General features: G+C 45.0%; 1 protein-coding gene across 1 annotated transcript in view; it reads right to left on the reverse strand.

Annotated features, from left to right (window-relative positions):
- Positions 1-381: 381 nt before the first annotated feature.
- FGG (fibrinogen gamma chain) overlaps positions 382-24,951 on the reverse strand; it is a 30,247-nt gene continuing 5,677 nt past the window's right edge. Inside the window, exons 6-9 of the mRNA XM_078676961.1 lie at positions 7,371-7,504; positions 3,811-3,995; positions 3,366-3,643; positions 382-696 (exon numbers count right to left, since the gene is read on the reverse strand). Coding sequence (XP_078533087.1) covers positions 497-696; positions 3,366-3,643; positions 3,811-3,995; positions 7,371-7,504 — 797 coding nt within the window. The 3' untranslated portion in view covers positions 382-496. The remainder of the gene's footprint in view (positions 697-3,365; positions 3,644-3,810; positions 3,996-7,370; positions 7,505-24,951) is intronic.

The raw sequence follows: 24,951 nt of genomic DNA on the forward strand, positions 1-24,951 counted from the left end.
AATATGGTGTCATGCTATTGGTAAAAAAAGGTTATACATGGAAGTCTCTCAATAGAAAATATCCCCAGTGTGACTGCTGCGGCTTAATTGTTGAGGAAGCACACAAATTCTGTTCTAGGGATGTTTTCCAAGTTTTTCCTTTCCTTGTGTATAGACATGTAGTGCTCAGTGGTAATGCACAGCCTAATGAACACAATATCACAGTCTCCTGCATGCGTCTATTATGGCACACATAATCTAGTTCCCAAGACTAACACAGCACATATGGCTTTCAGGATAACTTCATGGTTATTGTATGATGAAACAGTTCTATTCACTGCGATCTTCTGAGGCATTTCTCTACGTCACTAAGTGTATAAAGACACAATGAAACATTTCTGATTGTAGGTCTTTATCCATTTATTTGTCATCGAGGTCAAGCAGCATGTTTTTATTTGGAATTGGTAAGTATTGTTTCTTTATAAAATTGTCCAGGTGGATTAAATCGATTTTTGTATTAAATATCTCCTCGGCCTGTTGCACCAGTCTTCTTGGTGTCACCAAGATTTTGCTGCTGTCCCTCCATTCCAATTCTGTTGATAGGCAGAAGTTTCATTGTAGTTTTCTTCATGGAATACCATCGACTGCGGAATGTCGCCCAAATAATGCCATTATCATAGCCACTTGTTCCAGCGTCAGACTCCGTGTATGCTCCACCTAAAATGTAAAGATTACAATAACAATTATTCCACAACATACTGCTCCAAACCTCCCGAAACCACCAGAGACCAGCACACAAGGAGATCATGCTTTCCCATGCTGGCAGTACCTTTTTTTCTATGATATCATCAACCCCTTATTAGACTTGTACACTATTTAAGGTAATCTCCATTTGTGTAACGGGACACATGCTTCATCATGCCAGCAAGCAGTACCTAATATTTCTCTGATATCAACAGCCCTTTCATGATTTTTCTCTGCAATATGTTCTATTTCTTGGCATCCAAACGAAAAGTGGGAATTATGCTGATCACCAGGTCTCTCTATGTTACAAATATGGGTTTGAAATGCAACTCTTTCATAAAATCAAATGATATACTATTCAAAATGATAGAACCAGCTCAGATTACACATACACTTGGATAGGAACTATAACATTTAATTTTAAAAGTGAGTCCCTGTGCTATACTTAATGCCTGACAGTTTAGCGGTCAGCATACCTGAAAGTAAAATATGGAGACTCTTTAGCAACACATTAAATGGTGACCTTCCTCTATGTTTTATCTATGTTTTATTACAGTCAGTGGTTTTGCAGAAGATGGTTTTGACTTATTCCGTAAGTGCTGACCAGGAAGACAGCATATGTCGCAATGTAATCTGGTACAAGAGGCTTGACAGGATACCACGGAGGACCCTTTTAAATATAACATAATTAGTAATACTTTGTTTAGGAGAATTGCTATAAAGTACACATTGTTTACAGATTTGACTTTCGGTGAAAACAAATCTGATGAAGAGGCTTCAGTCCACAATGGCGGTTTTAGAGCCCGCCACTTGGCTCACTTCCCCTCTCACTGTCTAACCCAGAAGCAAAGAGCCAGGAGCTGTGACTAGGCTGGAGGTGGAAGGAACCTGGCACTTAGAATGGGGTCTCTTTACGAAAAAAGTTCAAATGTATTGTTGCTGAAACAAATCGATTCAAGTCACTATCTGGTATTCACATCAGGTAAAAACGGATTTATGACATTACAACGCATGCTTTTACATCGCATGCCTTTACAACGCGGTATTTACAACGAATACCTTTACAATGCATAATGCTTTTGGGCGCTGGACAGTGAATAGTTTAATTTACTATTCCAACTCCAGTCCCCGTGGATAGTAGGGAAGGTGTTGGATAGTACATTAAACCTATTCCCTATCCTAGAGCGCGCCCCAGCGCAATGCGTTGTAATGGTTTGCGTTGTAAAAGTTGCGTCCTAAAGGCACTGCGTGGTAAAAGTTGCGTTGTAAAGGTTGTTCACCGGTAAAAACACATTGGAAAGCTATGACTCTTGAAGTTTTCCAGGACTTGTTTTTCTGCTCTACACTTAAGCCTCAGGTGGTATATATTGTTTGAGATCGACCAGATTTAGGACTATGGTTAATATTCTATTTGTATTGTATTTTTTTTATTTTTCACCACACACAGAAAACATTGTTCCTGTGAAAGAATATACTGCTCAAAATCTCCAAGAAATACGGGTGTGCAGCCTTTCTTCGCCCATCTTGGAGACGCACTTAGCCAAATATTTTGTTGGTCTCCATTTGCAGGTTTTCAGGAAGAGAAACAATGGACTAGGCCTTTGAGAACTCCACAACATCTCTAATTCGTGAGTTTTACACACATTCTTCATTGACACTCCCCTTTACCCCCCACGTGTACAAATACCTACCACCAACCTTACCTACCCTTTCCTACACTTGTTAAAGTGAAAAAGTCAGCTTGCCCAATAAGCTACTAGTCAGTTAAAACCATATACTGTTAATCATGATTCCTCATTTGAAAGGGGAGAAGAACATTCATGGCTAAAACACAGGAACTATAGGTCACTCAAAGAAACACATAACAGAGCAGGAAAAGTGTGTTTTTTGCTCAGCTGAGGTTGTCCACAGGAAATCGGCAGTTAGATGATGGTTGCTTCTGTGGGACACTGCTACTTTTTATGTAAACACTGCTATTTCTACGTGCTTTTAAACAAAGGTGTTCTGATCAAATCACACATGCAATAGATTGTCAAAGACATCCTAACAACAGTAAATGTAAATAGCATGAAAAAAACGGCTTTAAATATAGCAGCTTCACCACCAGTTCTCAGTCTGCTGCCTGTTGGCAAAATTTGTGGTATCCGAATACCACATGCTTACATAACATAGACACATTAAATGTTTGAGTATGACATTTGTGCATCCAAGCAAGTTTTTGTGGTTGACTTCAGAATTTTTTAGCAATTGGCTCACCATAAAATTCTCCCGACAGAAATACTTTCATTTATATTTTTTGTCACATTCTATAAGACGTAGTTTGTCAAATAGATTTTTTAAATATGACAATAGTTTCCTTGCTTCACTGCTGACTTCTTTAAATCACAGAATTTATCACGAATTCTACTGTAAATTAACAAAGAAAATTCTTAAAGTTTACGTAACAGAGATAATTAAACAGAAAAAGATGTTGCCATTTTAATGAATGACCTACTTGCAGTGATCATCAAGACTTCTCTACCTCTAAGAAAATTAGGATTTAGCGTCTGGTTCATGCAAACCATAGTCACGTGAATTTGTGGGGAAACAACCTGTAAATAATGTGCATGCTTATACTGAAACAGAAATAAAAAATGCCTTACCCTTGTAATATCTGCCATTTAGATGAGCCGCGTGGCATCTGTTCATCCACCACCCAGATCCATCTTGTTCGGCACAATTGCCTTCAAATTTGTCGTTGTCACTGTCATACGTACTGAACTGCATGCCATTGTGAGAAGTGTAAAACTTGTCACTGAGATCATCTCCAAAGTCATAGCCATCGAAGGAGTCGCCAGCACTACCTTCCATGAAGTAGGCATAGGTCATACGGTACTTGTCTGCTTCTGGTGCTACTCTGAATGTAGAGTAATCTGCAGAGCTGTTGGGTGAGGAATTCAGGAGTTATTTGTAAAAGGAGCACAACGAAATTACTCGCAGCACAAAAACATTAAAAATATCTGGGCAATTTTGATCCAATTCGCTGATTGATTATTGATTGATTGATTGATTAATTGTAGCTGTGGTGATGACCGAAGTATACAATACCTCTTTACACCATCCCAGTCCTCCAGTACCACCCGAAGCACATATGGGATGGCCGACTGTGTGGTTATCAAATTGATCTTTTCATTTCCAAGCCAGAACTCGGTCTGGTCGTTTGGAGATAAGTATCCAAAGCCTTCTTTGTATTGAATCCAATTCTTTTTAAAGTCCACACTGCCATCCAGTCTCTACAAACGGATTAGAATAATGTTTCATGATCAGATTCAATATGTGTTCATCATTCTTTATTTACTTACTATAATATATACATCTATGTATACAAAAATAAACCAATGTGACACTAACGAGTTGTTTAGCACCAGTGCACGAATAGCTTGGAATTATACACATCCTCTAAAATGTCTTAGTCCAAACATTAATGGAACCATTTCTTAATATAATATGTACATATTGCACCCAGAATACAGATTTTATGTGTACTCCCTCTTGTCAACAAGTTGTTTTGTAGCATTTTCCCTAGTGAATAATTAATGTAAAGCAAATTCCCCTACGTTTAATCAGCAATCTCCCCGTGATGTGTAAATTAAACATAAACTTCCTATGCAAGGAGTTGTATGTAGTTAGCTCAGTACTGAAAATAGCAGTAATCAAACCCACCACCCATACAGGCAAAAAATGGTAAGCTTTCAATAAATGTTTTCTTCTTTAACCCCTTGTGTGCTTCGGACAGCCCCCAGCCATCCGACGTCATGGTGGGCGTGTGCGGAGGATGGCTGGGGGCCGTCCATACTCCGCCACTCAATAAAAAGCCAGCAAAGCGCGTAAATTCATGCGGAAAGGGTTAAAAGGTACTTACTTTCATGCAAACCTAAACTAAACTTTATGATAGTAAAAATCCAAATTGGGTTCCTGTTTGTTTTAATTCCTTTCTGAAATGTTTACAACCTTCCTAACACACTAAACTGTTTACTTTTTTTGCAATTTAACCAAATGTTTATTTGTAAAAAATCAATTAAAATTGCAAAAACATTCCAGAATACTTTTTTTACACTCAGCAAGAACAGAGTTTAATTCTCAAAGGCATTTGAGCAATCAAAATGAATTTGGTCACATAAATATCTACTTACACATGTGAACATGTGAATTTTGTATTGACGAAAAAGTATTTATAATGGTTTGAATAAAGCACATAATAGTATGATCATTGCAAACCGCAAACTCAGCAAAATCTCAAGACATACTTCACAAACCACTATCCAGACTTGCCACATAACTCAGTACTCTATATTAAAAATCAAGTTCAAAATCAAACAATTCCAATATTGATCACTATCTATATAAAAATAACACAGAGTATCAATACCACCAACAGCCAAACAGAACAAAATAAGAGAGAACAATTTATGTCACCTGCCCATAGCTAATAATAACCTTTCATTCTTTCTAATCTTTTTACTTCATCAGATTGCATCTTACTTCAACATTCCCAAACCCTGGAAGGAATGGTTTGGGATTCCTTTGTATATTCAGCTGATGTTTGGCTCCCTTGGTTGCATTGATGATATGGTTCTTCATGTTCAAGTGCATGTCTAGTGTGATTCTGAGGGATGACGCTGACACAATGATGTGGAGGGAGCACTTGAAGGCTGTAAGGTGTTTCATCCACAGGTCAATCTTGGGAGTGTGATTAGGGGGAGCAATGAGAAAGAATTCTGTTTTGGAGGTGTTGAGCATGAGGTAGTTGTCAGTGAGCCAGTTTTGAGTGTTCATCAGGATGGAGTTGAGTGAAATTAAGTCTTCAGGGGGGATGATTTACAGATAAAGTTGCTAATGGCTCCAAGAAAAAATTGAAGCGCATGGGTGACATGACGGACCCCTGTGCAACACCCATAGCTACTGTAAAGGCTGAGATAGGGATTGATTCATCTAGATTCTTTGGGACCTGTTTTGGAGGAAAGAAGTGAACCATTTCAATACTGACCCTGATAGGCCCATCCTGTGTTCTAGAGTGAACAGTAGTTTGATGTGAACGAAACAAAGAACAAAGCTGATACAGCACACCCTAAATAATTACCAATCGTCCAAATACAATATTGGAAAAGTTTTACACAAATCTATATTTCAATGTATAGGTCAACTCCAGATCCTACGTGCAATCTGTAGTACTGATAGCGGTAACACGTGTAGCTCCGGTGGACCAATAGTGTTTGGTTGAGGTGGCATACTTATCATGGACATGCCTCCTTATTGAATTGACTCCGTGGCAGTTGTTGCCTTATTCCTGGACTAGGACTCGTCAGTTTGTTTACTCCCGTGACACTTTACTTGGGACTATCTTACATATTCCCTCTATGGCATACTATATCGGATCTTACGCTTGTTAGGTTGTACGCTATTAAGGACTCTCTAAAAGGACCCTTTTGGACTTGTTACTATTTCGTGCTCATTTGGAACTTTTTAGGGTTTTTCTTTTTCACGATATTGGTCTTTGAATATCAACAAATGGAGTACGACTCATGATTCATTTACATTGGAGCGAACCGCGACGAATTTCCCAATTCGTCTTGATAAAGTCTAAGATAGACGAAGCACGTGTCGGCAAGCCTGTGTGCTGGGAAAACTGTTTTAAGAGAAATAATAAAGATAATTTGATAAATCATCAGATGACTGTTCTGGATCACTCATTGTATGCTGGACATCTTACCAGATTGCCCGTAGGATCTGGTGTTGCCCTATGCATTGAAATATAGATTTGTGTAAAACTTTTCCAATATTGAATTTTTGGGCGATTGGTAATTATTTAGGGTGATCTGTATCAGCTTTGTTCTTTGTTTCATTACCATGCATGTTATGTTCTAATATGCTAACAACACCTGTTTAGGTAATAGGTGTTTTAAGTTATTCAAGCACCCCGACCAGATTCTAGGACTAGACTTATTCACACTCAAATTTGTTATTACCTACAATATATTATAGATTGATTGTGGTGTTTCTTCCCTTTTAGGGAACACTACTACCTACGTGTCTTTTTTCTAGTAGTTTGATGTGGTTAACGGTGTCGAAGGAAGAAGATGGGTCAAGGAGGATCAGGAGGCAAGATTAATTTTGGACTAGACATTTTAAAATGTCATCCATGATGTCAGTGAGAGAAGATTCGGTGTTGTGCCTTCCCTGGAAACCAGATTGATGATGATCCAACAGTTATTCAATCAGAGCTGTCTGCGTTCGTTTTTTTTAATGGGGCATATCTGCGCTGCTCTCAGACAGTTGGAGATTGTGCCTTGCACTAGTGAAGCACTGACAATCTTAGACCATACGGATGGTAGCTTTTATTTCTTTGAAGAAAGGAGGTGGTAGAGGGTCGCTAAAGTGGTTAGATGGGTTGATCCTAATGGAAATTGAGCGAAAAACTCGCTGTGAAGTCTTAGCCAATCATGTTTCAAATGAGAAAGCTAAAGTTCTTAAGTAAATGTTGTTGACGTTTATAACCAATGTGGTAACACCTACAGCTACTTTATTTAGAAACGAAATGCACAACAATAATGCTGAGCTAATATATGGCCCGAGGAGCCAAGACCAACATTTATAAATTACATACATACCCTCTGAAAAACGGTCCAGCCATTGCCATTGGTGTCTATCTCACAATAGACCAAAAACTGCTGCCTTGCTTTGGTGGGCTTGATGAAGTAAAGTCCACTTATTCTGGCACCCTTGTTTGCAACGTCTTGACAATCTATTAATAAAACATAAATGCTGTGTTAAACAATGACAATATATTTTCGTCGTCCGTTTACATAAATGCAATAAGCTATTTTGACATATGTAAAATTTTAATGGCATTGTACAATACATGGTAAAAGGGGTCCTTCCATGTGATTGATTCACCAGAAAAACCAGTGGCGGATGGTAGGGAACAGGGGTGGCGGGCAGGGGGTAAGTGGGTGGGCAAGTTCGAAAAATATTTGTTTTAAACACTTACCTTTTCTGCTGTCTCTCCTTGTCGTCTCCGCTTCTCTTCTCTTCCTTACTCCAAAAAGAAGCAGGAAGCAAACAGGCTCCTCTAAGCCAATCACAATGCTTCAATACAGCATTGTGATTGGTCTGAGTGCCGTAAATCTGTGTTCAAGCAGGGACAGGAAGCCTGTGCATGTTTCCCACCAGGCTGAGCATTACAGCCTTGTGGGAAACATGTAAAGCGCTCATGATTGTTTGGCTGACCCAAGTAGTCATGCACACTTAGGGGCCGATTAGGATGGAGGATTTTCCGCCTCCTCCGGGCCCGCGGAAGCCACCTCCGGCCCGGAGGAGGCGGAAAATCCTCTGCGGAGTCACCAAAGACCCACCACCGCATTACGATGGCTGGTGGGTCTTGGTTTCTGTCCGCTGCTTTTCCGCCGCGGTCGGATTACAACCGCGGCGGAAAAGCTCTCATTTGGCTGGCAGTGTCTATCAGACACCGCCAGCCAAATTAGGATGCATTTGTAAACATGCTTTTCCGCGGCGGTTTTTCCGCCGTGGAAAAGCATGTGTACTTTTGATTTTGGGGGCCTGTTGCGGGCCCCCAGGGTGTAGGCGGGTGGGGGGTGCACATGGGGGGTACCTATGGTACCCCCCAGTATTTACATGCACAAAGCGGCAGGCACCGCGCGGTGCCTGCCGCTTTGTGCATGTAAATGTTACACATGCACTTTTAACATTGCGGCGGGTGCTGCTTGAAGCAGCAACCGCCGCAATGTTAAATATCCAGGATGTGACCGCCAGGGTGGCGGTCACATCCTAATTTGCACGGAGGGATCGCCGCAGCCCATGCGGACAGTCCCTCCACCTCTGGGATGGCGGACGGACGCAAGTCCGTCCGCCATCCTAATCGGCCCCTTAGTGTGCACAAACCACTCCTACTACCTGAGCCACCCTGCCTCAACCCAGCCCCACATCAAAGAAAAATAAAATAATAACTTTGCCATTATCCTTTTATTTTTCCGTTTTTCACTGCTCTAAGAGCAGTGGGGCGATGCTCCTCCACCTTAACGGAGGAGCCACTTCCCCCTGCATACCTTTTCTCTTCTTTTTGCTCTTATATAGGTTTCACCATTGGGCTTCCATGGCCACCCCCATGCTCCCTATTTCTCAGTTCCCAGAATGTTAAAGCATGTTAGAAATTGCTTGGTTTTCATCATTGTTGTAAATAGATATGCTTTGTTAGTGTACGTTTGGGGCTGTGTTGACCCACCCACCTCTGTATTTTGGGGGCTAAAGCTTGAACACTAGAAGTATGGTCTACATATGCACCACGAATTTCGCCCAGTTGCCATGTAATTTAATGCTATTACTTTGTGATTTTGTTTATATGGTACATTCTACTGTATTCTGTGCTGACAAGGCTGTTATTTGCAGATGTTTTGAACACTGATGTTTAGATTTGAAAGAGCCAATAAAGAAATAGTTTTAAAAGAAATGAGTGAAACTGAGTAGATTTTGTAGAGCCCAGCACTACGAGTAAGCGCTCTCTAGGCACGAGGCGTATGCCCTTCTGAACTTTTATACCTCTCTTCCATCTTCAACCATAGGGGAATAAAAATGTTTCAGTTTTGCATGAAATTATCTTTATATCTCTTTGATGGTGAGTTGACATCCAAAAGGCTAAAAAGGTTCAAATCCCCCAGGCAAAATGCTTGTTGAGGCGATTATTTATAACTCGTGTTTCCAAGCTATTCGGTGGTTTGGCAACCAATGCTCCATGGTTTGTTAAAGGCCCTATTTAGGTTGGTTGTGGCTCCAATCAGCAACCAGTGCTGTGTCAATCTGGTTTCATAGACACAAGCCCTCCATCTCTGTCCGCACTAGTTTTACCGAGCCACTTAAAGCAGCATACAACTGGTGAACGATGTCCTGGGACTGTCTCGCGAGTTAAAGATTAGATTACAGTAGTCAAGCCTCAATAGCAATTAACAACTATAATAACGGCATGGCCATCCCTTGGCAGACGAAACAGAATAGACCCTCAGCTCAAAAAAGATACATTTTACAGTACCATTAATTTGATGTTTCGTGGCTGGCTCTTAATGAAATGAAATGAAATGAAATGAAAAGTAAATTTATAACAGCGCGGTGGCTGCCCGGGGGCGTCCAAGCGCTAGGAACCAGAAAAAAAAAGAGGTAGCGAGCTAGAGTAGCAGGCTAAGTTTTACTGAGGGGAGTTAAACAAAAACGTCTTTAGTTGTTTACGAAATGAGGAGAGGTTGGGGTTAGATCTTAGGTGAAAGGGAAGTGAGTTCCAAATCTTTGCGGCATTGTAGGCGAACGTCCTTCCGCCGGACCTTGCCTTTTTTATTCTCGGGGCTATAGCCATAAAAGCCTGGCTAGATCGGAGGTTTGTGCTTGGTTGGTACTGGTTTACTAGACCGAGGATAATCATAGGCCCTGTGTCCCAAAAAGCCTGATGGGCAATACACATGGCCTTGAAGGTGACTCTCTGACGCACTGGCAACCAATGCAGGCTAGTCAGTCCAGCTTTGACTGACAGTCTGCGTGGAAGCTGTAGCAGTGTGCGGGCGGCACAGTTCTGCACTATCTGCAGTCTATGTAGGGTGTACTCCGGGGCACCAAGGTAGAGGACGTTGTTGGAGTCTAGGCGTGACTGTATCAGACCCTGTATGGCTACCTGATTTGCCTCCACGGGTAGGAGGGGGAGGACTTTCTTTAACATCCTAAGAAGGCCAAATCAGGTAGCCGAGAGCTTTGTGGCCTGGGTGTTAAATGAAAGGCTCCTCTCCAGCTACACCCCAAGGCTTTTGATGTTATCCTTCGGCACTGGGGGGGTGCCTATACAGGAGGGCCAGAGTGAGTTGAAGCAGGTGGGGTTCAAGGGGCCCAGGAGCATCAGCTCCGTTTTATCTCCGTTGACTTTGAGGGATGACGAAGTCATCCAGGCCTTTACCTCCTCTAAGCATTTTATTAGCCCACCTGATAGCGGCCGATCAGCCTCCTGCGCCAGTGAGACCACCAGCTGGGTGTCGTCCGCGTAAGAAATAATCTTAACCCCAAATGGACGAACAACCTCAGCCAGTGGTCTCATATAGATGTTGAAAAGCGCGGGGCTTAAGGAGGAGCCTTGAGGGACTCCACACTTCAAAGGCCTGCTGGTGGACGCTGTCTCCCCATCAAATACCTGAAACGACCTGTCGCTCAGGAAGGATTTGAGCCAGAGCCAAGCCTTATCCACTCTTCCGATATTCGAAAGACGGCTCAGCAAGGTGTCATGGCTGACCGTATCGAATGCCGCACTGAGATCAAGGAGGATCACTGCCACTGATCCTCCCCGATCTAGGATTTTTCTGGACTCCTCGGTGACCACTAAGAGGGCGGACTCTGTTCCATGTCTGGGTCTAAAACCCGTCTGGGTGACATCCAACAACTGGTTATCATCAAGAAAATTCACCAGCTGGAGGTTGATGTACCTCTCCAGGATTTTGCTCACCCAGGGGAGCAGGGAAATGGGCAGATAGTTGCTAAAGTCCGCTGGATCCAGATTAGGTTTTTTTAGCAGGGCTCGGACCATGGCCCATTTCCAAGCAGGAGGGACAGTGCCAGAGGTGATGGATGCATTCAGGAGGTCCATAATGGTTGGTAAAGTGACCTGGGATGCTAACATCATGACGTCAGGAGGTGCCGGGTCGCTTGGGGACCCCGATTTTACTTTGCGAGCCACAGACTCCAAGGCTTCGAGATCTAAACAGGGAAAGTGATCCAGTACAGGTAGGGACACTGGGACAGTGTCCACCAGATTTATTTGAGCCTGAGCTAGAGGGGCAGGGGCTGTGAGGGGGAAGGATGCATACATTTTGTTGACTTTTTGATGAAAGAATTCAGCCAAGTCGTTGCATTGGGCTGTGGTTTTTTCCTCGTGCAGACTGGAGGGAGGGGGTTTAGTACGTTTTTTCAAAATTTGAAAAATTTCCCTGGGTTTGGATTTGGCTGTTATGATTCTATCAGAAAAGTATACAGATTGGGCAGCTTTGACTTCGGCTTTGTAAGCTTTAATTGCTTCTCGGTAACGAGTTTTTACCTCCACGGAGTAGTCTATACGCCATTGTCTTTCTATTTTTCTACATTGGCGCTTCTTTTCCCTGAGAGCCGCTGAATACCAGGGGGCTGTTTTATGGGGGCGTTTTAGCGTTATTTTCTTCAAAGGAAGGGTGGCCTCCAGGGATTGTGTGATCCAATCTTCGTAAGCCTGATTGGCCAGACATGAATCCTCGTTGTAGGAAGGTTGATCGCTAGCAAGCTTACTTATCCATTCATCCACTGGTATCCGCGCCCAGGATCTGGCGCGTCTTATCGTAGGTTTTACGGAGGGTGGCTTAAAAGTAGACAAGGTGAAGGGCACCAGTGAGTGATCAGTCCATGGAAGGGAGATTGGAGATCCAACCACAAGGTCTGCACAGTTACTGAACACTGGGTCCAGTAGGTGGCCCTTCACGTGAGTCGGGGTCTTCACTCGTTGGGTTAATTGTAGAGCGGCTAGGTCGTCAGCGAGTGTCATGGCCGTAAGATCCAGCGTAGTGTCAAAATGGAGATTAAAATCTCCTAACAAAGTGTAATTAGCGGCAGTGCTGACGCGTTCGGCCACAGTTGCAGGGAGGAGCTTATGGAATTGTTTTGGGGGGCCCGGGGGGCGATATATTACTGTGCCCGAAAAGCAGTGGTTGGGAGAGAATTCCAGAGTGAAGGCTAAGCTCTCACAGTCTGGAATTGTCTCCGAGATGACTCGACAGTGGAACTGCTCTTTGAATATAATTGCTAGTCCTCCTCCTCTCCCCTCCGGACGGTCCTGCCGGATGATTTGGAAGCCAGGAGGGAGGGCTGTTACTAAGACAGGGTCGGAGTCAGTCGCGAGCCATGTTTCCGTAAGAAACACTGCGTCTGGCATGCGATCCTCCAACAGGAGGGCAATCTCCACCCTATGCTAAGGCAGGGATCTGCAGTTTAACATGAACATACAGTATTCCTGCTTCGTGTCTTGAGCCTGCCTGGGTTTGAGGGAAAGTTTGCATTTTGGACAGGTATCTGGCAGTACTTTTGCATGATAACGGTGCATATCGCAGTCAGGTCCTAAAGACCTTATGCTGCGGAGGGTATCCGCGCTGTATTGTATGGTCTTTTGAGCCAGAGATGTAAGGGGTATAGCCCGAGGCCCGGTCTCGGCGCGGACGAGCGCAGACGAGCTTTCGGCGCGCAATCGGCGCGCCCGCTGCGCTCGTCCGCTGCGCTTCCTATAGATGCACATGCTTTATAGTGGGAGAGGAGCCAGTGGAGGGGGGCGTGGCCAACCCAAGTGGGCGTGTCGTATGGCTTTAGGAATGGCGGCAAGGAGGACGAACAAACACTCGCCGGTGGCAGCGTTAAATCGGCTGTCAGGGGGTGCTTGCGCCAAGAAGTTTAGGTGCTCAGGGGGGTCGGTAAGTGAGAAATATTTAAAATACACAAAGTATTACACAGTAAAAAAAACAGAGTTCTCGCTACTCCCGGCTGTGCCTCAGGAGGTTCCAGATTTATGCAGCAGCGCTTGCACTCAGCGCGCGCTATATACCTGTTGGAGGGGGCGTGGCCAACCCAAGTGGGCATGTCGTGTGGCTTTGGGAATAGCGGCAAGGAGGACGAACAAACACTCGCCGGTGGCAGCGTTAAATCGGCTGTCAGGGGGTGCTTGCGCCAAGAAGATTAGGTGCTCAGGGGGGTCGGTAAGTGAGAAATATTTAAAATACACAAAGTATTACACAGTAAAAAACAGAGTTCTCGCTACTCCCGGCTGTGCCTCAGGAGGTTCCAGATTTATGCAGCAGCGCTTGCACTCAGCGCGCGCTATATACCTGTTGGAGGGGGCGTGGCCAACCCAAGTGGGCGTGTCGTGTGGCTTTGGGAATGGCGGCAAGGAGGACGAACAAACACTTGCCGGTGGCAGCGTTAAATTGGCTGTCAGGGGGTGCTTGCGCCAAGAAGATTAGGTGCTCAGGGGGGTCGGTAAGTGAGAAATATTTAAAATACACAAAGTATTACACAGTAAAAAACAGAGTTCTCGCTACTCCCGGCTGTGCCTCAGGAGGTTCCAGATTTATGCAGCAGCGCTTGCACTCAGCGCGCGCTATATACCTGTTGGAGGGGGCGTGGCCAACCCAAGTGGGCGTGTCGTGTGGCTTTGGGAATGGCGGCAAGGAGGACGAACAAACACTCGCCAGTGGCAGCGTTAAATCGGCTGTCAGGGGGTGCTTGCGCCAAGAAGATTAGGTGCTCAGGGGGGTCGGTAAGTGAGAAATATTTAAAATACACACAATGACATCAATCACACACAATCACATCAATCACATTAATCACATCATACCTCTACGTTCTTTATTTTTGCAATAACTAGCACAGGTAGAAGAACAAACTCCAGGTAGGTTAACTACAAACTGTTAATCATACTTGCCCAGAGAGGAAGAATTCAGTTTTAGTAGTATTTAGTTGCAAATTCTTTTGGGTCACCCACTCTTCTGTTTCTTTTATAAACCTTCTTGTGGACTCAAAGTGTGTTTCTCACATTACCCCTCTAATACGCCCAAGAAAGATCCGACATATCAAATTAGGATATCAGAGAAAGATGAGGGGACACAACTAAATTAAACTGAACTTCAATAGCAGGTCCTCGTGTGGGATGCTTGTTCCTATTGTGAGTGAATTTATTCTTTAAAAATATACTCTTTACAACACTTTAAAATGTCCTTTCCATGAAGGAGTGGAAACACTGGTCAGCCTCTCTGCCAACTCTCTCCCCCCACAACAAATTAACCAAGCATGTGCAATGCAATAGGTCTCAAATTTCTGATAGTTTGAGGTATTGGCATTGCAAATAATAATGCAATGCCAATAGCTCATACTTTCAGTAATGCGAGACCTAATACATTGCAAATGCTTGCGTAGTGAGCAAGGCACCAACACTGCATGTGTAGGTGGAGGACCGCAAGCTGCTCCTACACATCCCTAGTGAGCAAAGCACCAGCACTGCATGTCTAGGTGCAGTACTGCAAGCTGCTTCTAGAGGTCCCTAGTGAGCAAGGCACCAGCACTGCTTTTCTGGGTGCATTACTACAAGCTACTCCTAGAGGTCCCTAGTAAGCATCATAAACTTTTGGTCACATACAGTACTGTACCGTACAGAAGATATGGTAAATCCAGCCTACCCATAATGGATTGCATGCAAGACATTACCACGAGTACATTCAAATAGCTATGTCCATATTTACAACTAATAGCTTTGAAATGTGACTAAAGAATTATTATATTAGTTCCGGATTAGGTTGTACTCTATGTAGAGCTGATGAAGGGAAATGTATAGAAGGTCTAATATAAATGTGAGATGTGCTTGCGAGTAAAGTAACCACTGACAAACTAGTTTAGGACCAGGTGAGTGTCCTGTCTGAATGCCTTTAAGAAAATAGTGCCTTGAAGCTGTAATTAAAACCTAGGGCGTAACAACACATGTAACAGGGGGTGTCCTCGTGGGTGGTTACAAGAAGAGACAAGGCGATACTAAGGAGGGACTACTAAGCTTAATGACCAATGAAAAACCTCCATTCACAAAGGACAGGAGCCAATTAAAAAGATGGGTGAAAAGTAGGCGGAGCTTTATGCACATAACCTGAATACAGCATGCCTCGAAGATACAGCGCAATTGCTGCCTAGGGGAGACCTAAAAAAGAATGGAATGTTAATGTTAACGGGATTCATAAAGCACACGAATAGTCTTGGCGCTGAATGGTCTAAACATGTTGAAGGTAGAGGGAAGATCAAGCAAGAGCCGCAAACAAATGTCTCCATTAGTCTTCATAGCTATTAACATTTCCTATATTTATGCCAAGATATTCCTGCTAACTTTCAAACATGGAAGCTTGACCTAAGTTGTTGGAGAAAATGGGTGGTGCCAGGATAGCTTTGTAGCTGGCAAAACACAAACTTAAAAAAAAATGTTTATATTGCTTTCACTTGTGTTGTAAGAAGGTACTTAGTTGTGTCCACATCATCCAGCAGTATGACCAGCTTTGTATTGAGGAGGTGGTGATGAAGTAGTGCAGACCAGGGCATGCCTGTAAGTGGGGAAATTGAAAGAGGCTGAGTGAGGGGGCAGTGGTCCGAGACTTTTTCAAATCATAAGAGAGTGAAAGATAGAGAGTGTGTGTGTTAGAAATGGGGGTCTCTAGTGGCAATGGTTTGCACCTTTGTCCAAATATAGACCATTCCTTCTAGTCAGGATAAGGGGGATACACTACTGAAATCAATCAATCAATCAGAACATCTGTAAAGTGCACTACTCACCCGTGAGGGTCTGAAGGCGGTGAGGGGACGGGTGCTGCTACTGCTCGAATAGCCAGGTCTTGAGTAGCCTCCTGAAGGTTAGTAGGTCCTGGGTCTGCCGTAGGAGGATGGGAAGGGTATCCCAGGTCTTGGCGTCGAGGTGGGAGAACGATCTGCCATTGGTGGTCGCTCTTCGGATGCGGGGAACGGTGGCGAGGGCGAGGTCGGTGGAGTGGAGTTGGCGGTTCGGGGTGTAGAAGGTGAGTCGTCTGTTGAGGTATGCCGGTCCGATGTTGTGGAGTGCCTTGTGTGCGTGGGTAAGGAGCTTGAAGGTGATCCTCTTGTTGACAGGAAGCCAGTGCAGGTCTCTCAGGTGGGGTGTGATGTGGCTGTGGCAAGGGATGTCGAGGATCAGGCGTGCAGAGGCGTTCTGTATGCATTGTAGTCATTTCAGGAGTTTGGCCGAGGCTCCTGCTTAGAGGGGGTTTCCGTAGTCCAGCCTGCAGCTGACGAGGGCCTGGGTGACTGTTCTTCTTGTTTCGGTGGGGATCAACCTGTAGATCTTGCGGAGCATGCTGAGGGTGTTGAAGCCGGAGGACGAAACGGCGTTGACTTGCTTGGTCATGGAGAGTGTTGAGTCGAGGATAAGCCCCAGGTTGCGTGAGTGGTCGGTGGGTGTCAGTGTTGCTCCCAGTGCAGTCGGCCACCAGGAGTTGTCCCAGGCTGAGGGGGTGGAGCCGAGGATGAGGACCTCCGTCTTGTCTGAGTCCAGCTTCAGACGGCTGTTCTTTATCCACTCGGCAATGGCCTTTATTCCTTCATGGAGGTTGGTTTGGGAGGTGAGGTGGTCCTTGGTGAGGGAGAGGATCAGCTGGGTGTCGTCGGCGTAAAATATGATGTTGAGGTTGTGCAGTCAGGCGACGTGGGTGAGCGGTGCCATGTAGACGTAGCACAATATCAGGCTGAGGGATGAACTTTGGGGTACGCTGCAGATGATCTCGGAGCCTTTGGAATGGAAAGGGGGGAGGCGGTCACTCTGGATTCTGCCGGAAAGGAAGGAGGTGGTCCATTCCAGAGCCTTGTCTCGGATCTCTGCGTAGTGGAGGCGTGTGCATAGGGTGTGGTGGCAGACAGTGTCGAAGGCGGCTGATAGGTCCAGGAGGATGAGGGCCGCGGTTTAGCCGTTGTCCAGAAGGGCCCTGATGTCATCAGTGGAGTTGATGAGGGCAGTTTCGGTACTGTGGTTGCTGCGGAGGCCGAACTGGGACTGGTCCAGGATGCTGTTCTCCTCGAGGTGGCGGGTCAGTTGTCTGTTGACGGTCTTCTAGATGACCTTTGCCGGGAATGGGAGCAGGGAGATGGGCCGGAAGGTCTTGAGGTCCTTCGGACCCCTGCTCACCCTTTTGGTAGCTTGGCACGAGCAGTCAGGCTTATCTCAGAGGCAGTGTGTGAAGCATTTGCACCTAACATACAGTAATTCAGTGAACGCACTACAAAAGGACACAACGCCTAGAAAAAATAACCAATATTTATTCTTGCAAACAAGCCCAAAACAATAAAAGACCATCATACAGTAATCAAAAATATGCAATTTGCAAGAATAACTTTAAAATGCAGTTACAGGAAGCAGGTATCTCCGTCCCAGGCGACCGCAGTGCTGAAAACAACAGAATCCAACAGTTCCCGCTGACCACATCGGTGCGGACCGGTGTTAGTGTCAGCAGACTCGTAAACAGTACCTTTTGTTCCACCCAGCCGTGTCGGTTCAGGGATGGTCATGGCAACCGTTGGGGTTGCAATGTGAAGCGTAGCGGTGCGGCGTGTGGTGTCCTCAAGTCGTGGTACAGGCAACGGCTCGGTGATGGTCGTCCAGCAGCATCAGTGAGACCAGGGATGCGGTGCGGAGTGACGCAGTGCTCGTTGTGGTGCTGACAGGCCACTGTTAAAGCGGCAGTGCCGATTGATGGGAGCGGGAGTCGGTCGGCCCAGACGGCAAAATGGGATGGGACAGTGCGCCGTGTGATTTACGAGCAGTGCCCCCAAACAATGGTGTAGTGTCGAGGTCAGCGTGCAGCAATGTCGCCCGTAAGACCAGGGCGACAGAGTAAAGTGAGACAGGCAGAGTGCGGTGCCCACAGGTCGCGGTGCAAGATGCGGTGAAAGCGGCAGTGCCGGCTGATGGGAGTTGAAGGGAGTCCCTCAAGGCTCAGTGCTCTCCCCGCAACTCTTTAACATCTACATGGAACCCCTCATCAAACTACTCAGAACAGCCATCTGGAAACCTCCTCCCTCAGTGACATTCAAAGACTCAATGACATACCGAATGATGTCCAACACTGCCTGTCTTTGAATCATCTTAAACTAAACCCCGACAAAACCGAGATACTTCTCATTTCAAACAAGGAGGAGAACTCTCAAATCGCTGAATGGCTAAAGGCCGTAGATGGGCTCAACAGGAATCTCACCCTAGCTGACTCTGTCAAATCACTAGGCATCATACTAGACCCGAAACTAAACATGACCAGACACATCAAGAATTCGGCTAAGAGCGCCTTCCTTAACCTTAAACTTCTGAACAAAATAAAACCCTTCATTCCGCCTGTTGATCTAAAACAGGCCACTCAAACACTGGTATTGTCAAGGCTGGTCTATGTGAACGCAGTCCTCTCAGGAATTGCAAAGTCACACCTGTCTCCCATCAAAACAACTCTGATTGCGGAAGCCAGAATGGTCACCGGAATCAAGAAATTTGACCACATCTCTCCTGGACTCAGTAAACTTAAGTGGCTTCCACTTGAAATAAGGATCACCTTCAGAGTAGCGTGCCTCACTCATAAAGCCCTACATACCGGCAAACCTGAATACCTGGCGGCCAAACTCAAAAAAGCCGGTCAGGCCAGGAACCTCAGCAGCTCAAACTCCCTCATTCTCATCCCGCCAAAAACTCGAAAAATAAAAACTGCGACTCGTTCCTTCGCCGGAAGCGTGCCCAATATCTGGAACTCCATTACCCCCCCCCCCCACATCAGAACCATTCCCTCCTTTGTAAAATTCAAAAGCCAACTCAAAATCCTGTTCCTCAATCCAGTCCCAAGGGAGTCGATAGGAGCACTCAGAGTGGGGTAAAAGACTCTTAATTACCGCTCCATCATCATGTCAGTGAGACTACGAAAAGGATGTTCCCTCGACTACGAAGCTGGCCCCTCAACTTTGCCATGCATTATTATTGTCTCTTTCTCCTGTCTAGTTTGTTATCTTTGCAACGTATCCTCTGTAAAGCACTCCGATACCCTCGGGTCAGGCTAGCGCTATATAAAACTTCTAAAAAATAAATAAATATTAAATGAATATTATCTTTACCAAAAGTTAATTTTTTACATTCTGAGTTCAGGCATACTAAACTCCATTTCTCTATCTTGTCCCAATGGGAAGATATACTCGTAAAATGTTACCCAGACTTCCCATTCTATTCTATGAGACAGATAGCTGTTTAATAGTGAAAAACTAAATATACTGTATTTTATTATCAGGACATGTCACACACACCAGTACATGTCCTACATTTCAAATACACTGCACCCTGCCCAGAAGGGTACCTTGGGCCTACCTAAGTTAGGGGTGACTCATATGTAATAAAAGGAAATGTTAGGGCTCTGCAAGTGGGTGCACTTACCAAGTCGACATGACAGTAAAAACTGCACACAGACACTGCAGTGGCAGGTCAGAGAACCCTTTGAAAGGCTGCGTGTGTGGGAGGCACAATCAGTGCCGCAGGCCCACAAGCAGCATTTGATTTAAAGGCCTGGGCACTCTCGGTGCACTTTACTAGGGACTTACCCGTAAATCAAATAGGCTATTCATGGAAACACCAATCCATCGTCCAATTTAAAATAGGAACACTTGCACTTTAATACTGAACAGCAGTGAAAAAGTGCACAGAGACACTAAACCAGCAAAAACAGAGTCAAAACAGGGAGGTCAGAAAGCAAAAAGACAGGGGAAACACGCCAAAAGATGCCAGGTCTAACAGTGTCTGTTTGTCTGGGAGTTGTGAAGAGAGAGGGAGAAAACAGGGAGATAGGAATAGAGAACAAGCATTGGCATAGCCAATAGGTCTCGCCTTTGGGACCTTATAAGTGTTTAGTTATACAGCACAATATCCTTGGTGCAACAACATCAACTGTTGCATGGCTAAACACTTATAAGGTCCCAAAGCCGAGACCTATTGGCTATGCCAATGCTTGCTGTATTTATGTTTTTGTATTTTAGTGTATTGTCTTGTGGTTCAAATCGTAGAAATTGCTTAGGCTGGGGGTCACCAGCTTTGCATACTAACTCGGTGGGGGAAGGCCGAGGATTCATTCAGTCGGGGTCCACAGCAGTCAAAATGTTAACCGCTGACGTAGATAACAGGAATCATTCAACAGAACAAGCGCTGAGGTTCTATTCTACTACAGAAACATCACTGCTGCTGTTCTTTAATTGCACACAATGCTACATTACCGAGTTTTAAATACTTGCTAATTTGGATACTATTTAGAGTAGTTCACTGCAGTCTCACAAATGAATCCAGAGTGGTTTCAGCGCTGTATTTTACGTGATTTAAAACTACGATAATTCCGCCAATCCCCCACCTTTCCAGCACACAGTTGCAAAACACAGTAGCTAGGTGGTTTTACTAAAAGGAAGGTAATCAAGTCAACATCTCAAACCAATCTCTTGTTCTGCAGTGTTGAGCTCGGGCTGTGGCACCTCGGCCCCTTCCCCACCCGTGAGCGCACCCAGGCGGGCATCAGAACCGCACCTTCGGACGGTGGTGCGCAACCGGTGCCCAGGATGTGGCAGTGCTTAATCCGCCTGGTTTCAGGGCGGGGGTTGACAAAGCACGATTAAAAGCTTAGGCTGCCTCCCGCTGAGTCTTGGCTTGTTGGTCTCCCGGGCAGAAACGAACTACCTGTTTTCCACAAGTCATTGCTTCCAAGAGCACCGAGGCGGCTGCGGGCGACCCAGCGATGTTGTGATTCTTAAAGGTCCGGTGTCCGGCGCAGTACACCGGAAATAACGGAGAGCAGCGCGGGGTGTGAATGCTGCTTGTTGGTCGTCCTGGATGGACCAGAAAACTCTCACTGCTAGGGGGCTTCGGGAGAGGGGTGACGCTACTTCCATGAAACCCCAGGGGCCATGACAAGAGGGTCACGTGCCCTCTGGTGGAAACCGGTGACGGCGACGAACACCACACAACCACTGAAATATATAATAGTACCGCGTCAATTAACAAACAAACTTTACTGAAAACTCAACTGCAGCATGTTAACACACACATACAAAAGATGGGTGTTTTACCGTCGTCCTGCCGAGGGTGCTCGGGGTAGGGTGTCATGCAGAGAGCGGGGAAGTATGGAAGCAGAGATCCTGTGACTGTGAGCACCAAAATAGTCGAGCAGCGAGGAAACATGAGGTGCCTGCAGCCAAAACAAGAACGCGAGTGGTGCACGCACGCGTGCCACAGCGAGACATCTGTTTTAAATTATCGCGCACGCGTTTGGGCACGATAATTGCAAACAGATGTCGCCTGTGCTGGTAACCGCAAGCAATAGGCCGTGGGTGGAGCAAACGCAGGACATGCGCCCGCCTTTGCCCAATTGCGTGCTGTCTTTCTTAGAAAGACGCACGCAAAAGCCAATAACCTGCGCTAGGCTCGACCTAAAAAAGGAACCAGGAAGAGGAGAGCTAGTGGGGGAGGTGAGCTGATTGAATATCTTATTGTGTGTGGGATGTGTGTGAACTTGAAGAAGTTTTTATGTGCTTTCAAATAGCCATGCTTTCTGTGTTCTTTTGAAGTATGGGTGATCTGAAATTGAGCACAAAAAGAGTACAAGAGAATTACCTAGGTAAGCTATGAGGATGGGTAAGCGCAGGTCTTCTTCACTTTTCATCTTAAATGCTATCCTCTTATGAAGGTGAGCACTGTAGGGACCTGGCTCTCTCTATAGTGTACTAAAACGAAGTACACTGTGTAAAGAGACCAGTGAGTCCCCAATTGGTATATAGAGGTAAAAGCAGATAATACTAAGGCTCTTTTTCTGGTAGTGTGGGCGAGCAGTTAGGCTTATCAGAGGACAGTGTTAAGCATTTGTTGCACTCACAGAGGCCATAAATGAGACACACCCTCAAGAATAAATCCGAGACCAATTTATAAAAAATAATATTGATTTTTATGTAATTTTTTTGAGACCAAGAACCAGTAGCGGCTCGTGGAGAGAGTGCCGCACGGTGGGGGAGAGGCAGGGTGGGCGGTAGTAAACTCCGGCTCACTGCCTTCCTGTGGGAAGAGGACCTACCCTAGCCCCGTTATGTCGTTTGTCCTCAATCCCAAGATGGTGGAATTTTAGGGGAGGGGTTTACCTGGCCTGTCCCGCCCTAGGGGTGGCGTAGGCTAAGTGGGGACCCTTCTCCTAATCTAACTAAGTTTCCCGCCTTTTCTCCCGCCAAAAGTGGAGCAGAAAAGGAGGCTTGGCCTCCCCCACTCTCTGGAGGTTCCTGAGTTGGATTTCAAAGGTGGCATCGCCTTTGAAGCTTCCTGCCCAGGAAGGCCATGTTGTCCTGGAGGAAATGTGAAGCCCCTCAGCCCAGAGCAGGCTTTTTCTCTGTCCTCTGAGAGTGTTGGCTCTCACCCCATGAGCTCAGACACACTTCTAGTTGTGGAAGACTGGTGAAATTAAGTCAGAAACCGCAATAGTGCTGTGTTGGTTTTTAAGAGATCCTTTAAAAAGGTCTCCTGTGTGAACTTAATAAATCCACCACTGGCATCAGTGAGGATTTACTAAAACAAGATTTTGGTACCATACATCATAGAAATCAGTGAAACCATCATTGAAGTAGGAAACTCGTTTTGACAAGTATCCAGACCATGTACTCTTTATGGCTTTCCTGTGCACTGACTACTTCTCAGAATAGACTGGACATTGTAAGGGCATATCTGCTCATGCTGATATGCCCACATGAAGGATATAGTGCACCCTGTCTTAGGGACAAAGGCTTGCAATTGGAGTGACCTTATGCAGTGTATGAGGGGCATGGCACACCATAGGGCTGTGTGCCATGATGACTCTTAGGATTTATCTACACCAAGACAAGCAGCCTGCAATGGCTCTATGCATAGTTTTGGTTTGGAGTCCCTGGGGTGGCAAATTGGTGATGCAGCCTCAGAGGCCCCTCTTCAGTATCCATAGCCTAGGTGACAGAGGTACCATTTACTAGGCATGTACAAGTGTAGCTGAAGTTGTGCTAATTGTAGAACAGTATTTGGGAAAGAGATCAGACGCTGGGAATCTGGTTAGCAGGGACCCAGAGCACTTACAGTTCGAAATCACACCAGGGATCAGACAAAAAGTGGGGGCCCCATGTCAGAATGAGGCACTTTCCTGGAAGCACTGTTGAATCTGAGACTGTGATTGTTTATATTTGAAACAAAGCAGTTCTAATAATTCAGGTTCTTCTCTACTTAAGCTCTGTGATTGACGCACAAGGTTCTCAATCTTACTCTTTGTGTGATATGCAGCCAGTGTGCAGACTTGAGGGTAGAGGGAATGTGTTCTCTGAGCTGGAGTTGAAGTTGAATTTGGAGCCTGGCCACTGCATTGTGCACTTGTTGTAGTCTTCCTGTGAGATATGCTGTGAGGTCCATGAAGAGTGTGTTTGAGTAACCAAGTCAAGAGAGAACAGATGAGATTATGGCCTAAAGTGTTTGAGAGTATGCCAGGAGGTGAAATATATGATGGTGGTGTGGAGAGGACAAAATAACTTCTCAGTACATTGTTAACGTGAGAGTGTGGTGGAGTTTTCTTAATCCTTTGTTACCCCAATGTTCTTCACTCTCTAAGAAGGTGTATGGCCAAAGCTGGGTGTCTAAGGCAAAGTTGGTGCCCCTAATCGTACAATGGAGGATTAGAAGGCATAGAGTGACAGCTGATTAGGCCAAGACACCCTAGTACCAAAAATGGTCTTTGCCTCTTATTCTTGGTGAAACTGCAACATTAACAAGGTCAATTCGAGATAGTAAAAGAGTTTTAAATATTGGTGTTTTTTCAATGAAATCAATGCTTGTTTTCTGCCCAGAGATCAAATTAACAAGGGTTTTACAATGTGCTTTTTTCGTGGATTTATTTTGGTTGGATTGGAGTATTCAAAGACCAGCAGAAAATATTCATGAAGTGTGGAAATACTGCTTTTTGATTTGACTTTACCCTTTTTTCTTTGATTGAAAAATGTACCTTGATTTCTTTGACTATACGTGAAGTGGCATTGTCGTTATATACAGTTCATTCTAACATTCATTAAGATCCCTAAAAAAGAGGGCATCAACATTTAGTAACCTAAAATCACGATTAAAATAATTTAAAAATCGAAATGGAAAGTGTAGACATGAAAAAGCAATATGGAAAACGTGAGCTCCCGTATTACTAGAAAAAAAAACCTGTGCGTGGAACCAATTCTTTGAAAGGCAGATTTATCGTGTGGGTACACGAGTATTGACTGGAGAGTTGCATTGACATGGGGAGCCTTGGGTTATACTACTGAAAGACCTGATTAGAAACTCAAATCTGGAAGCACTGAGTGTTCAAGATATGCACTGATTTGGCGCTGTGCAATGCCACCTTAAATTGATTTTGGGTTATCAATATCAAAATCAAAACATTAAGGATAAATGAAGAGCTACTCTTGTAAGTACACTATAGCCTTTGCACCATCATACTCTGCTGCCTCTTCATCACACTACCAAAATCCTTGTATTAAAATACGCTTGTTCTCTCAGCATCATTAACAAAAAGCCGTCTATCAAAAGTCCATGGG

This window comes from Lissotriton helveticus, chromosome 2_1, assembly GCF_964261635.1.
Source record: "Lissotriton helveticus chromosome 2_1, aLisHel1.1, whole genome shotgun sequence".
In the NCBI taxonomy this organism is placed as follows: Eukaryota; Metazoa; Chordata; class Amphibia; order Caudata; family Salamandridae; genus Lissotriton; species Lissotriton helveticus.